The 11,885-nt window shown below is 41.0% G+C and overlaps 1 protein-coding gene across 1 annotated transcript; it reads left to right on the plus strand.

Annotated features, from left to right (window-relative positions):
* The first annotated feature begins 1,836 nt into the window (after positions 1-1,836).
* On the plus strand, positions 1,837-6,142 carry LOC135542405 (zinc finger protein 239-like). Its single transcript, XM_064969335.1, has 2 exons — positions 1,837-2,295; positions 4,762-6,142. Exons 1-2 carry the CDS (start codon positions 2,061-2,063, stop codon positions 5,577-5,579), a joined length of 1,053 nt encoding a protein of 350 aa, XP_064825407.1. The 5' UTR covers positions 1,837-2,060; the 3' UTR covers positions 5,580-6,142.
* Positions 6,143-11,885: the final 5,743 nt, after the last annotated feature.

An 11,885-nucleotide genomic window follows, 5' to 3' on the forward strand; every position in this document is an offset into this window, starting at 1 on the left:
ACAAACAAGACCACTGATAATTTCCCTCGATCTGGGGCTCCACGCAAGATCTCACCCCGTGGGGTCAAAATGATCACAAGAACGGTGAGCAAAAATCCCAGAACCACACGGGGGGACCTAGTGAGCTGGGAGAGAGCTGGGACCAAAGTAACAAAGCCTACCATCAGTAACACATTACGCCGCCAGGGACTCAAATCCTGCAGTGCCAGACATGTCCCCCTGCTTAAGCCAGTACATGTCCAGGCCCATCTGAAGTTTGCTAGAGGGCATTTGGAAGATCCAGAAGAAGATTGGGAGAATGTCATATGGTCAGATGAAACCAAAATAGAACTTTTTGGTAAAAACTCAGGTCGTCATGTTTGGAGGACAAGGAATGCTGAGTTGCATCCAAAGACTACCATACCTACTGTGAAGCATGGGGGTGGAAACATCATGCTTTGGAGCTGTTTTTCTGCAAAGGGACCAGGACGACTGATCCGGGAAAAGGAAAGAATGAATAGGGCCATGTATCGTGAGATTTTGAGTGAAAACCTCCTTCCATCAGCAAGGGCATTGAAGATGAAACGTGGCTGGGTCTTTCAGCATGACAATGATCCCAAACACACCGCCCGGGCAATGAAGGAGTGGCTTCATAAGAAGCATTTCAAGGTCCTGGAGTGGCCTAGCCAGTCTCCAGATCTCAACCCCATAGAAAATCTTTGGAGGGAGTTGAAAGTCCGTATTGCCCAGCAACAGCCCCAAAACATCACTGCTCTATAGGAGATCTGCATGGAGGAATGGGACAAAATACCAGCAACAGTGTGTGAAAACCATGTGAAAACTTACAGAAAACGTTTGACCTCTGTCATTGCCAACAAAGGGTATATAACAAAGTATTGAGATAAACTTTTATTATTGACTAAATACTTATTTTCCATCATAATTTGCAAATTAATTAATTTTCTGGATTTTTTTTCTCCTTTTTTTCTGTCATAGTTGAAGTGTACCTATGATGAAACTTACAGGCCTCTCTCATCTTTTTAAGTGGGAGAACTTGCACAATTGGTGGCTGACTAAATACTTTTTTGCCCCACTGTATAAATTATGTATTGTTACACCATGTAGGAGGAGCAGTATAGACCTTGTCTGTTCATTATATACATCTACATGATGTGTTGTTACACCATGTAGGAGCAGTATAGACCTAGTCTGTTCATTATATACATCTACATGATGTATTGTTACACCATGTAGGAGCAGTATTGACCTACAGTAGCTAGCTACTTATTTAGATTTAGTATGACTTAAATGAATGTGCCTTAAATGTGCTGTAGTGAACATTTTTTATTCACACATTTAACATCATTTACATTTAAGTCATTTGGCAGACGCTCTTATCCAGAGCGACTTACAAATTGGTGAATTCACCTTATGACATCCAGTGGAACAGCCACTTTACAATAGTGCATCTAAATCATTTAAGGGGGGGGGGGTGAGAAGGATTACTTTATCCTATCCTAGGTATTCCTTAAAGAGGTGGGGTTTCAGGTGTCTCCGGAAGGTGGTGATTGACTCCGCTGTCCTGGCGTCGTGAGGGAGTTTGTTCCACCATTGGGGGGCCAGAGCAGCGAACAGTTTTGACTGGGCTGAGCGGGAACTAATCAATCAACACATTCCTGTCTTTGTATGTCTCAATATAATAGTATTATTTAATTAAATCCATTTAAAATAATCTTTGTCTGAAAATAAAATATGATCCTCAACTGCGTTTACCCTCCAGTCAGCAGACGGCGATGTGCGTCTTTCAGGCGACGCTGCCAGCATGACGTATAATCTAGTGGACGGTTCTTCAGAAACAGCTCGTCAACCACCTCTGTTGCTTGCTAGCCAACAAAGCCGAACGATTCAAGCTATTTATACGCTTTTGGTGGATATTAGCTACTATGTTTTAGACACACTTCTGTTGTATTTACTTGTTAACCTATTTAATGTAATATTACGTTATTTTGTATTAGTCAGCTATAGCAGCTGGCTGGTTAAGTTAGTACTAGTCTTGTCGCTAATGATAAACATCACCGACCATGAGCTCCCTAAACTACTCCCCTCCTGTTAAAGTACAGGAGGTCTGCTGGACGGAGAAAGAAGCTCTGGGGCTGAACATTGTTGTGAAAGAGGAGAAGGAAGAAGAGGATGTTACAGTAAAAGAAGAAGAGAAAGACGTTTTTGGAATGAAGGATGAAGAGGGGGAGATTACTGTCACATTAGAGGATGATGAAGAAGAGAAGACTGGAGAACTGATTAACACCAGTAAATACAGTGAGTACTATCTTATAAAACAGGGGCACAAACTCTGCAGTTGTTGAACTAATGTGTGATTTTTAAAAGGGCGTTCTCCACTTGAATATGTTTTTGTAATGTATGAATTGTTCATGATGTCCTCCAGTGATTTTTCATAATTTCCTGTTGAAAAGTGATATATAAATACAGTAAAGTATAAACACACTAAAGGGAAACAAATAAATGTTTTGAGCAGAATTGTGTTTTTTTTAAACAACTGGAAACAAGAAGGTGTGAGTGATGTCATAGTAAGGTATTCAAGGAGTTGGCTTGATGGGAAGTCGTGAAGTCATCCAATATGCGACTGATTTTCATGTGAATATTCATTATTCTTTTTAAAATCCTTCCTGTTCGGTCAAGTTGGTTGTTGATCATTACTAGAAAGCCATTTTCAAGGCTTACCATAGACTTTCAATACGATTTAAGTCCAAACTGTAACTAGGCCACCCAGGAACATTCAATGTCATCTTGGTAAGCTCCCCCAGTGTAGATTTGGCCTTGTGGTTTTGGTTATTTTCCTGTTAGTACAGTTTTTTGTATTCATATCTCTGAAATGCACTCTACCTACATAACATTTAGTGTTTGCCTTATATTATGCTGGGAAAACCGTTTTCATGGACACAGAAATCCTAAATCATTTCAGAGTTTGCAAAATCCAATGGTTCAAACCGAGAGTCACCTTAACTTTATTGACAACACCCAAATGGATACTGTCATTAATGCGGTTCTTCAATAATTACACACAATATTTAATTATGTAGCTATTTAGTTACAGTCACATGTTCAACTATCATCAGCCGATCCAGGAAATAATTTTCTGAATGACAGTCACATGACAAACATCACGACATGCAACAACAACCAAAGTGCTTCTTCATTCATTACTCTGGTAAAGACAGTTATGCCATGCTCCACGTTGGATCAAACATCCTTAACAAATTGATGTTTATAATGTGTTATTTTCTGCTTGATTTACAGTAGCGTCTCGTTAGTCTGTTTGCGCACAGAGATACTTAACTCATAATGTGTAGAGAATTGTTCCTTGAGGAATAGGCTATTGAACAACACACAGAGCTATTTTCCTTTATTCAGGACATTTAGAATGACAACACATTAAAGAGTAGTCTCGTGGGATTATTCACAAAATTATCTTGTGATCAGGTTATAAAATGTCGTGACAAAGACGTTTTAGATTCCATGTTTCACCTGAAATATTAAATGATTTATAGTCCTTGGTCTATGGTGTTAGGTGAAGTTAGGGGTCCTACAGTAGGTCTATGTTGTTAGGTGAAGTTATGGGTCCTACAGTAGGTCTATGTTATTGCTAGGTGAAGTTATGGGCCAATTTGGCAAACACTTAGTTTACAAACCCTCATTGTCAGGCTGATGGAAAAGCTAGCCAATGACCATTTTACTGGTTGAAGTGTTTTTTAAATATGAAGCAGTTGATTTGAGACAAACACAAACATTACACAAAGCAGGAGATTCAAGCGAGCCTGACAATTAGAATCTGAAAGTAGCGTGAAATGCACTCATATTCAACCTGTAAATGGAGGCTATTTTTGCTGTCAGCCTATGAGACCTCCCGTGAGTTTTCCCCCACGGTGGTGAATTAGTAAATAGCGACACAGAGCTTAAAATTAGTTTCCTTGAGTAGCACTCCTGATCTTGCTCTGATCTTGTGCTGTAATATTCAGAATACATTGTGAAAAACTAAAATCTTTTTTTGCTCTAACCATATATATATGACATCCATAACTTGTGGTTTCCTCATTACCAGATATACTACATCCATAACTAGTGGTTTCCTCATTACCAGATATACTACATCCATAACTAGTAGTTTCCTCATTACCAGATATACTACATCCATAACTAGTAGTTTCCTCATTACCAGATATACAACATCCATAACTAGTAGTTTCCTCATTACCAGATATACAACATCCATAACTAGTAGTTTCCTCATTACCAGATATACAACATCCATAACTAGTGGTTTCCTCATTACCAGATATACTACATCCATAACTAGTGGTTTCCTCATTACCAGATATACTACATCCATAACTTGCGGTTTCCTCATTAGCAGGGAGGAGTTTCTGCAACCAAATTGTGTGTGCTCCTCCCTCGTGCGCCCATTTTTAGCAAACAGAAAGGGGCCAAAATTGGAGACCAAAAGTCATCTGGCACATTGCTTTGAGATTCAGCAACTTTAATAACTTGTTTCTAGCCTCCAATTATCGATTTTACTACTAATGTGAAAACAATACAACATTTTTGCTCACTTGACTGTTTTAAGACATTTGTCAAATAATTTAACAGATGTCAATTGTTGAACAACTTCATGGGTACGCTCTGGGCATCACCTTTTAAATCAAATAAAGAGTGGATTTCTGCTGTTTTGAGCCTTTAACCATCTGTCTAACTTTGTTGTTCACACAGGAGAGAGACAGGACTATCGTGGATCCTCTGGGGATCCTCAACAACATCATGATGCTGACGAGGCAGAGAAGAGTCTCTCCAGATCAGAACACCCCAAGAAACACCTGCAGAGACCCACAGGGAAGAAATCTCACCACTGCTCTGACTGTGGGAAGAGTTATTCAAGATCAGATTCACTTAAACTACATAAGAGAATACACCAGCGAATACACACAGGAGAGAAACCTCACCACTGTTTTGACTGTGGGAAGAGTTACTTAAAATCAGATTCACTTAAACTACACCTGAGAATACACACTGGAGAGAATCTTCACTGCTGCTCAGACTGTGGGAAGAGATTCACCTCTTCAGTAGACCTTAAAATACATCAGAGAATTCACACTGGAGAGAAACCTTTTGGCTGTGATCAATGTGGGAAGAGTTTTACTAAGCCAAGTAACTTGAAATCACACCAGCGAATACACACTGGAGAGAAACCTTATGGCTGTGATCAATGTGGGAAGAGTTTTACTCAGTCAAGCGGCCTGATATCACACCAGATAACACACACAGGAGAGAAACCATACAGCTGTACTCAATGTGGGAAGAGTTTTGCTACATCTGGCTATCTGAAAATACACCAGAGAATACACACAGGAGAGAAACCTTTTAGATGTGATCAATGTGGGAAGAGTTTTGCTACATCTGGCTATCTGAAAATACACCAGAGAATACATACAGGAGAGAAACCTTATAGCTGTAATCTATGTGGGAAGAGTTTTACTCAGTCAAGCAGCCTGAAATCACACCAAAGAATACACAGGAGAGAAATCCCATAGCTGTAATCAATGTGGGAAGAGTTTTACTCAGTCAAACAGCCTGATATCACACCAGCGGACACACACATGAGAGAAACCTTATGGCTATGATCAATGTGACAAGAGATACTCTGATAAAATATATCTAATCAAACATCAGAAAATACATACATGACGGAGTTGTTTCACGATATCAATGAAATATTGTCACAATGTAGAATGTTTTAACATTGTAGTCTGAGTATTTGAATGAATTTCACAATGTAGCACCCTAAATGTTTGCCCCCTGTTCATTTGATTTTAGCATGATATGGATTTTAGCCAAATCCTGGCTCTGAATTGAAAGAGTATTATTTATGTGATTTAACAAAAATGTGCTAACAAAAAAAAAAGAGTTGTGTTACACTTACCACGTTGGTGACCCTCTTGAATCAAAATGCAACACTTCAAAATGTAGCCATCTGTTTACATCTATTACTATTTATGTAAATTAACAAAAAGTGACGAACAAAAAAAGAGCAGGTGTGATGTTGTTTCTATGATGTTGTCGTGTTTTGTTTATAAAATAAAATACAAATATTTTATGACTATTCAATGACTGGATAAATTAATTTCAACATACTTTTCGCCGATTCACATGGATGCAGTATAATACATTTTATTAACATTCCTACATCACTCCAGTATTTCTTTACAACATTCAAATGCTAATTGTCTTTATTCCACGACTGAAGAAGTATGAATCAAATCACCTCATATTTCAAACATTCCGCCTGACAAAGATACATGTTTTATTATTCCATGCCTCACCATTCATTAAGTTAATTATTGCCAATACATATTAACAAAGGGGTGTATATTAGATTTTGATATTTCATATTTACAATTCATGTAACATTTAATTTTACTTTAGTTTTTTGGGTTTCTTGATGGAGAACGTTAGAACAAATATTGGAGTAAAACAAGCTTATATTTTGTGTTGGATGTTGCATCCAATTGTTAATATTTTAATCAATGACATTTCCTTAAAATGCTCAGTCTTTCAGTTAAGTTTCTGTTTGTTGTGTACTAAATATTTCAGTTTATTTTTATTAGTTTTTTTCCTGTGAAGCCATGTCTGAAATGTACTATATAAGTAAAGCTTGATTTGATCATATTGCAAAACAAATGCACCAATCAACAGACTCTTGCTAAACCAATGAACAAATATGTGCAAAGGCATATCTTGGTCCATCTCAGACTGAATTTATACTGTTTTTCATGCTATCTTCTACCTTGTCAATATAGTGCATGGCCCATCTTAGTATGAAAAACAGTATCAATTTAGTATATCTTCCACTATGTCAATATAGTGCATGGTATGTAAGTTTAGTATCACTTTTCAATCAACCCAGTGCATTTGTTGAAAATGAAAAATGTTGAAATGAACAATACATCACAGGATTCAACTACTGAAAACTGAAACAAACAAATGGATCAAACAGATCAATTCCACATTTCAAGCCTGCTGAAGGCGTGGTGGAGTGGTAAAACACCACCCCCAGCTCTACCAGGGGCTTGAGGTGGTCTCCCACAGCTCTGCTTATGTCATGTTCTGTGGCCTTGCTGTTCCATTTCTTGACTGCCCCTGCAACACAGAAAGAAACACATTCAGTCATAGTATATAAAACACGCAAAGTAATGGATATGAAGCATCTATGGCCTCAGTTACACCTGGTACCTAAATGTGACTTCTGTCATCCAATCACTCCAAGCTGCATTAGGTTCAGATCTACCAGGATGGACCTTTGACATAGTCTGGATGCAGTCAGGCCACTCAATATAAAGAGGTGGGGTGAATGAGTGGGGAAAAGTACATTTGACACAAATTACCTTCATAATATCAAAGAACAAATGTGTGTCTGGGGGGGAATTAATTTTCATACAGCCAAAAGGGGTGAGAAATTACACCTATATCAGTGGATGAATTGCACTAATGTAAATAAACATAGATGATGGAACATATTCCCTTTTCTTTACGTGATGAATCGCTAAGGGGAGATAAATATTTACCATCCAAACCATGTGTGACCTCTCACCTCTCTGGCTGTAGAAGTGTTCTTCCTAACCAGTCCCTCAACAGCTCTCTGACTGAGCTCCACCTTCACTGGGTCCTCAGAGGAGAGGAAGGTTAAGGAGGGATGGAAGGATGAATGGATAAGTCAGTCAATAAAGTGTAGAGCTGCTGTCTGACAAAAATCACTATTTTAGTAGTTCATTAAACTAAATTAGGCTTTATGACTGCTGAATACCAACTATCAATCACTTAGATCATATATTTTTAGGTAGAGATACATCCTTGGGACGTCCCTAGCCCGTTGAAGTTGACATTTCAAATGGTTAAGTTAGGGTTTAGGATAGAGTTGTCCCAAGGATCCCAGATATCATTGACCATCATGCATTATTCTGTTTCTTTTACATAGCAGGTGTAAAATAAACATTGGTGTAAAAAGTACCCAATTGTCATACTTGAGTAAAGAAAATATGTTTAAAATGCGCAATGGATTATGGTCATTGCAGTTTAAAAAATAGCATCTAATTAGCCCAATCTGTATGTGTGGTTGTTTGAGAAGAACGTAATTGTCAACACTAACAATCCATTCTAGCACCTCATCAGGCTCTGTAAATTTCTTCCTTTGATGACGTGTTCCTTCTATTCCAGAGGACAGCAGAGGAACTTCATCGATTCCACTCCTTCATCAATACAAGCAGTGAACATCTGAAATTCACCCTCACCTTTGATGCCCATGAAACAAGTTACCCGACGGTTGGACGATACTTTTCTCGTCAATCATCTTAAATACTGGAAATCAACCAATCCTCCATTGTTAACGCAGTGGAAAGGTCAAATGCTTTATTATCTAAAAATGTAAAGTGAGTGGGCGACGGGGATAAATAAAATGGTTAAGTTTAAAAGAGCAAATAAAATATATAAATGTTTTAAGTCCCATTGCGAAGTTACACCTCACAGTTCTATTTTTGGAGTTGTTACATAAAACCAATCAGAATTCAGAAGACAGAGATGGCCGCCTCGCTTCGCGTTCCTAGGAAACTATGCAGTTTTTTGTTTTTTATGTGTTATTTCTTACATTAGTACCTCAGGTCATCTTAGGTTTCATTACATACAGCCGAGAAGAACTACTGTATATAAGATCAGCGTCAACTCACCATCAGTACGACCAAGAATATGTTTTTCGCGACGCGGATCCTGTGTTCTGCCTTACAAACAGGACAACGGAATGGATCGCATGCGGCGACCCCAAAAAACGACTCCGAAAAAGAGGGAAACGTAGCGGTCTTCTGGTTAGACTACGGAGACGGGCACATCGCGCCCCAGTTCCTAGCATTCTTCTTGCCAATGTCCAGTCTATTGACAACAAGGTTGATGAAATCCGAGCAAGGGTAGCATTCCAGAGGGACATCAGAGACTGTAACGTTCTGTGCTTCACGGAAACATGGCTCACTGGAGAGACGCTATCCGATGCGGTGCAGCCAACGGGTTTCTCCACGCATCGCGCCGACAGAAACAAACACCTTTCTGGTAAGAAGAGGGGTGGGGGTGTATGCCTTATGGCTAACGAGGCATGGTGCGATGAAAGAAACATACAGGAACTCAAATCCTTCTGTTCACCTGATTTAGAATTCCTCACAATCAAATATAGACCGCATTACCTACCAAGAGAATTCTCTTCGATTATAATCACAGCCGTATATATCCCCCCCAAGCAGACACATCGATGGCTCTGAACGAACTTTATTTAACTCTTTGCAAACTGGAAACCATTTATCCGGAGGCTGCATTCATCGTTGTTGGGGATTTTAACAAGGCTAATCTGAAAACAAGACTCCCTAAATTTTATCAGCATATCGATTGCGCAACCAGTGGCGGAAAAACCTTGGATCACTGTTACTCTAACTTCCGCGACGCATATAAGGCCCTGCCCCGCCCCCTTTCGGAAAAGCTGACCACAACTCCATTTTGCTGATACCTGCCTACAGACAAAAGCTAAAAAAGAAGCTCCCACGCTGAGGTCTGTCCAACGCTGACTGACTCCACACTCCAAGACTGCTTCCATCACGTGGACTGGGACATGTTTCGTATTGCGTCAAATAACAACATTGACGAATACGCTGATTCGGTGTGCGAGTTCATTAGAACGTGCGTTGAAGATGTCGTTCCCATAGCAACGATTAAAACATTCCCTAACCAGAAACCTTGGATTGATGGCAGCATTAGTGTGAAACTGAAAGCACGAACCACTGCTTTCAATCAGGGCAAGGTGTCTGGCAACATGACTGAATACAAACAATGCAGCTATTCCCTCCGTAAGGCTATCAAACAAGCTAAGCCGTCAGTACAGAGACAAAGTAGAATCCCAATTCAACGGCTCAGACACAAGAAGCATGTGGCAGGGTCTACAGTCAATCACGGACTACAGGAAGAAATCCAGCCCAGTCAAGGACCAGGATGTCTTGCTCCCAGGCAGACTAAATAACTTTTTTGCCCGCTTTGAGGACAATACAGTGCCACTGACACTGCCTGCAACGGAAAAATGCGGTCTCTCCTTCACTGCAGCTGAGGTGAGTAAAACATTTAAACGTGTTAACCCTCGCAAGGCTGCAGGCCCAGACGGCATCCCCAGCCGCGCCCTCAGAGCATGCGCAGACCAGCTGGCTGGTGTGTTTACGGACATATTCAATCAATCCCTATACCAGTCTGCTGTTCCCACATGCTTCAAGAGGGCCACCATCGTTCCTGTTCCCAAGAAAGCTAAGGTAAATGAGCTAAATGACTACCGCCCCGTAGCACTCACTTCCGTCATCATGAAGTGCTTTGAGAGACTAGTCAAGGACCATATCACCTCCACCCTACCTGACTCCCTAGACCCACTCCAATTTGCTTACCGCTCAAATAGGTCCACAGACGATGCAATCTCAACCACACTGCACACTGCCCTAACCCATCTGGACAAGAGGAATACCTATGTGAGAATGCTGTTCATCGACTACAGCTCGGCATTCAACACCATAGTACCCTCCAAGCTCGTCATCAAGCTCGAGACCCTGGGTCTCGACCCCGCCCTGTGCAACTGGGTACTGGACTCCCTGACAGGCCGCCCCCAGGTGGTGAGGGTAGGTAACAACATCTCCTCCCCGCTGATCCTCAACACTGGGGACCCACAAGGGTGCGTTCTGAGCCCTCTCCTGTACTCCCTGTTCACCCACGACTGCGTGGCCACGCACGCCTCCAACTCAATCATCAAGTTTGCGGACGACACAACAGTGGTAGGCTTGATTACCAACAACGACGAGACGGCCTACAGGGAGGAGGTGAGGGCCCTCGGAGTGTGGTGTCAGGAAAATAACCTCACACTCAACGTCAACAAAACTAAGGAGATGATTGTGGACTTCAGGAAACAGCAGAGGGAACACCCCCTATCCACATCGATGGAACAGTAGTGGAGAGAGTAGCAAGTTTTAAGTTCCTCGGCATACACATCACAGACAAACTGAATTGGTCCACTCACACAGACAGCATCGTGAAGAAGGCGCAGCAGCGCCTCTTCAACCTCAGGAGGCTGAAGAAATTCGGCTTGTCACCAAAAGCACTCACAAACTTCTACAGAGGCACAATCGAGAGCATCCTGGCGGGCTGTATCACCGCCTGGTATGGCAACTGCTCCGCCCTCAACCGTAAGGCTCTCCAGAGGGTAGTGAGGTCTGCACAACGCATCATCGGGGGCAAACTACCTGCCCTCCAGGACACCTACACCACCCGATGTTACAGGAAGGCCATAATGATCAAAAAGGACATCTACCACCCGAACCACTGCCTGTTCTCCCCGCTATCATCCAGAAGGCGAGGTCAGTACAGGTGCATCAAAGCTGGGACCGAGAGACTGAAAAACAGCTTCTATCTCAAGGCCATCAGACTGTTAAACAGCCACCACTAACATTGAGTGGCTGCTGCCTACACACTGACACTGACTCAACTCCAGCCACTTTAATAATGGGAATTGATGGGAAATGTTGTAAATATATCACTAGCCACTTTAAACAATGCTACCTTATATAATGTTACTTACCCTACATTATTCATCTCATATGCATACCTATATACTGTACTCTATATCATCGACTGCATCCTTATGTAATACATGTATCACTAGCCACTTTAACTATGCCACTTTGTTTACATATTCATCGCACATGTATATACTGTACTCGATACCATCTACTGTATCTTGCCTATGCTGCTCTGTACCATCACTCACTCATATATCCTTA

This window comes from Oncorhynchus masou, chromosome 6 (assembly GCF_036934945.1).
Source record: "Oncorhynchus masou masou isolate Uvic2021 chromosome 6, UVic_Omas_1.1, whole genome shotgun sequence".
Lineage (NCBI taxonomy): Eukaryota > Metazoa > Chordata > Actinopteri > Salmoniformes > Salmonidae > Oncorhynchus > Oncorhynchus masou.

What these genes read in the sequence shown, in the direction of transcription:
- LOC135542405 (XM_064969335.1), top strand. Translation starts at nt 2,061, where the DNA reads ATGAGCTCCCTAAACTACTCCCCTCCTGTTAAAGTACAGGAGGTCTGC. An exon ending in GATTAACACCAGTAAATACA is followed by an intron (nt 2,296 to 4,761) that starts GTGAGTACTATC and finishes TTGTTCACACAG; the next exon opens with GAGAGAGACAGGACTATCGT.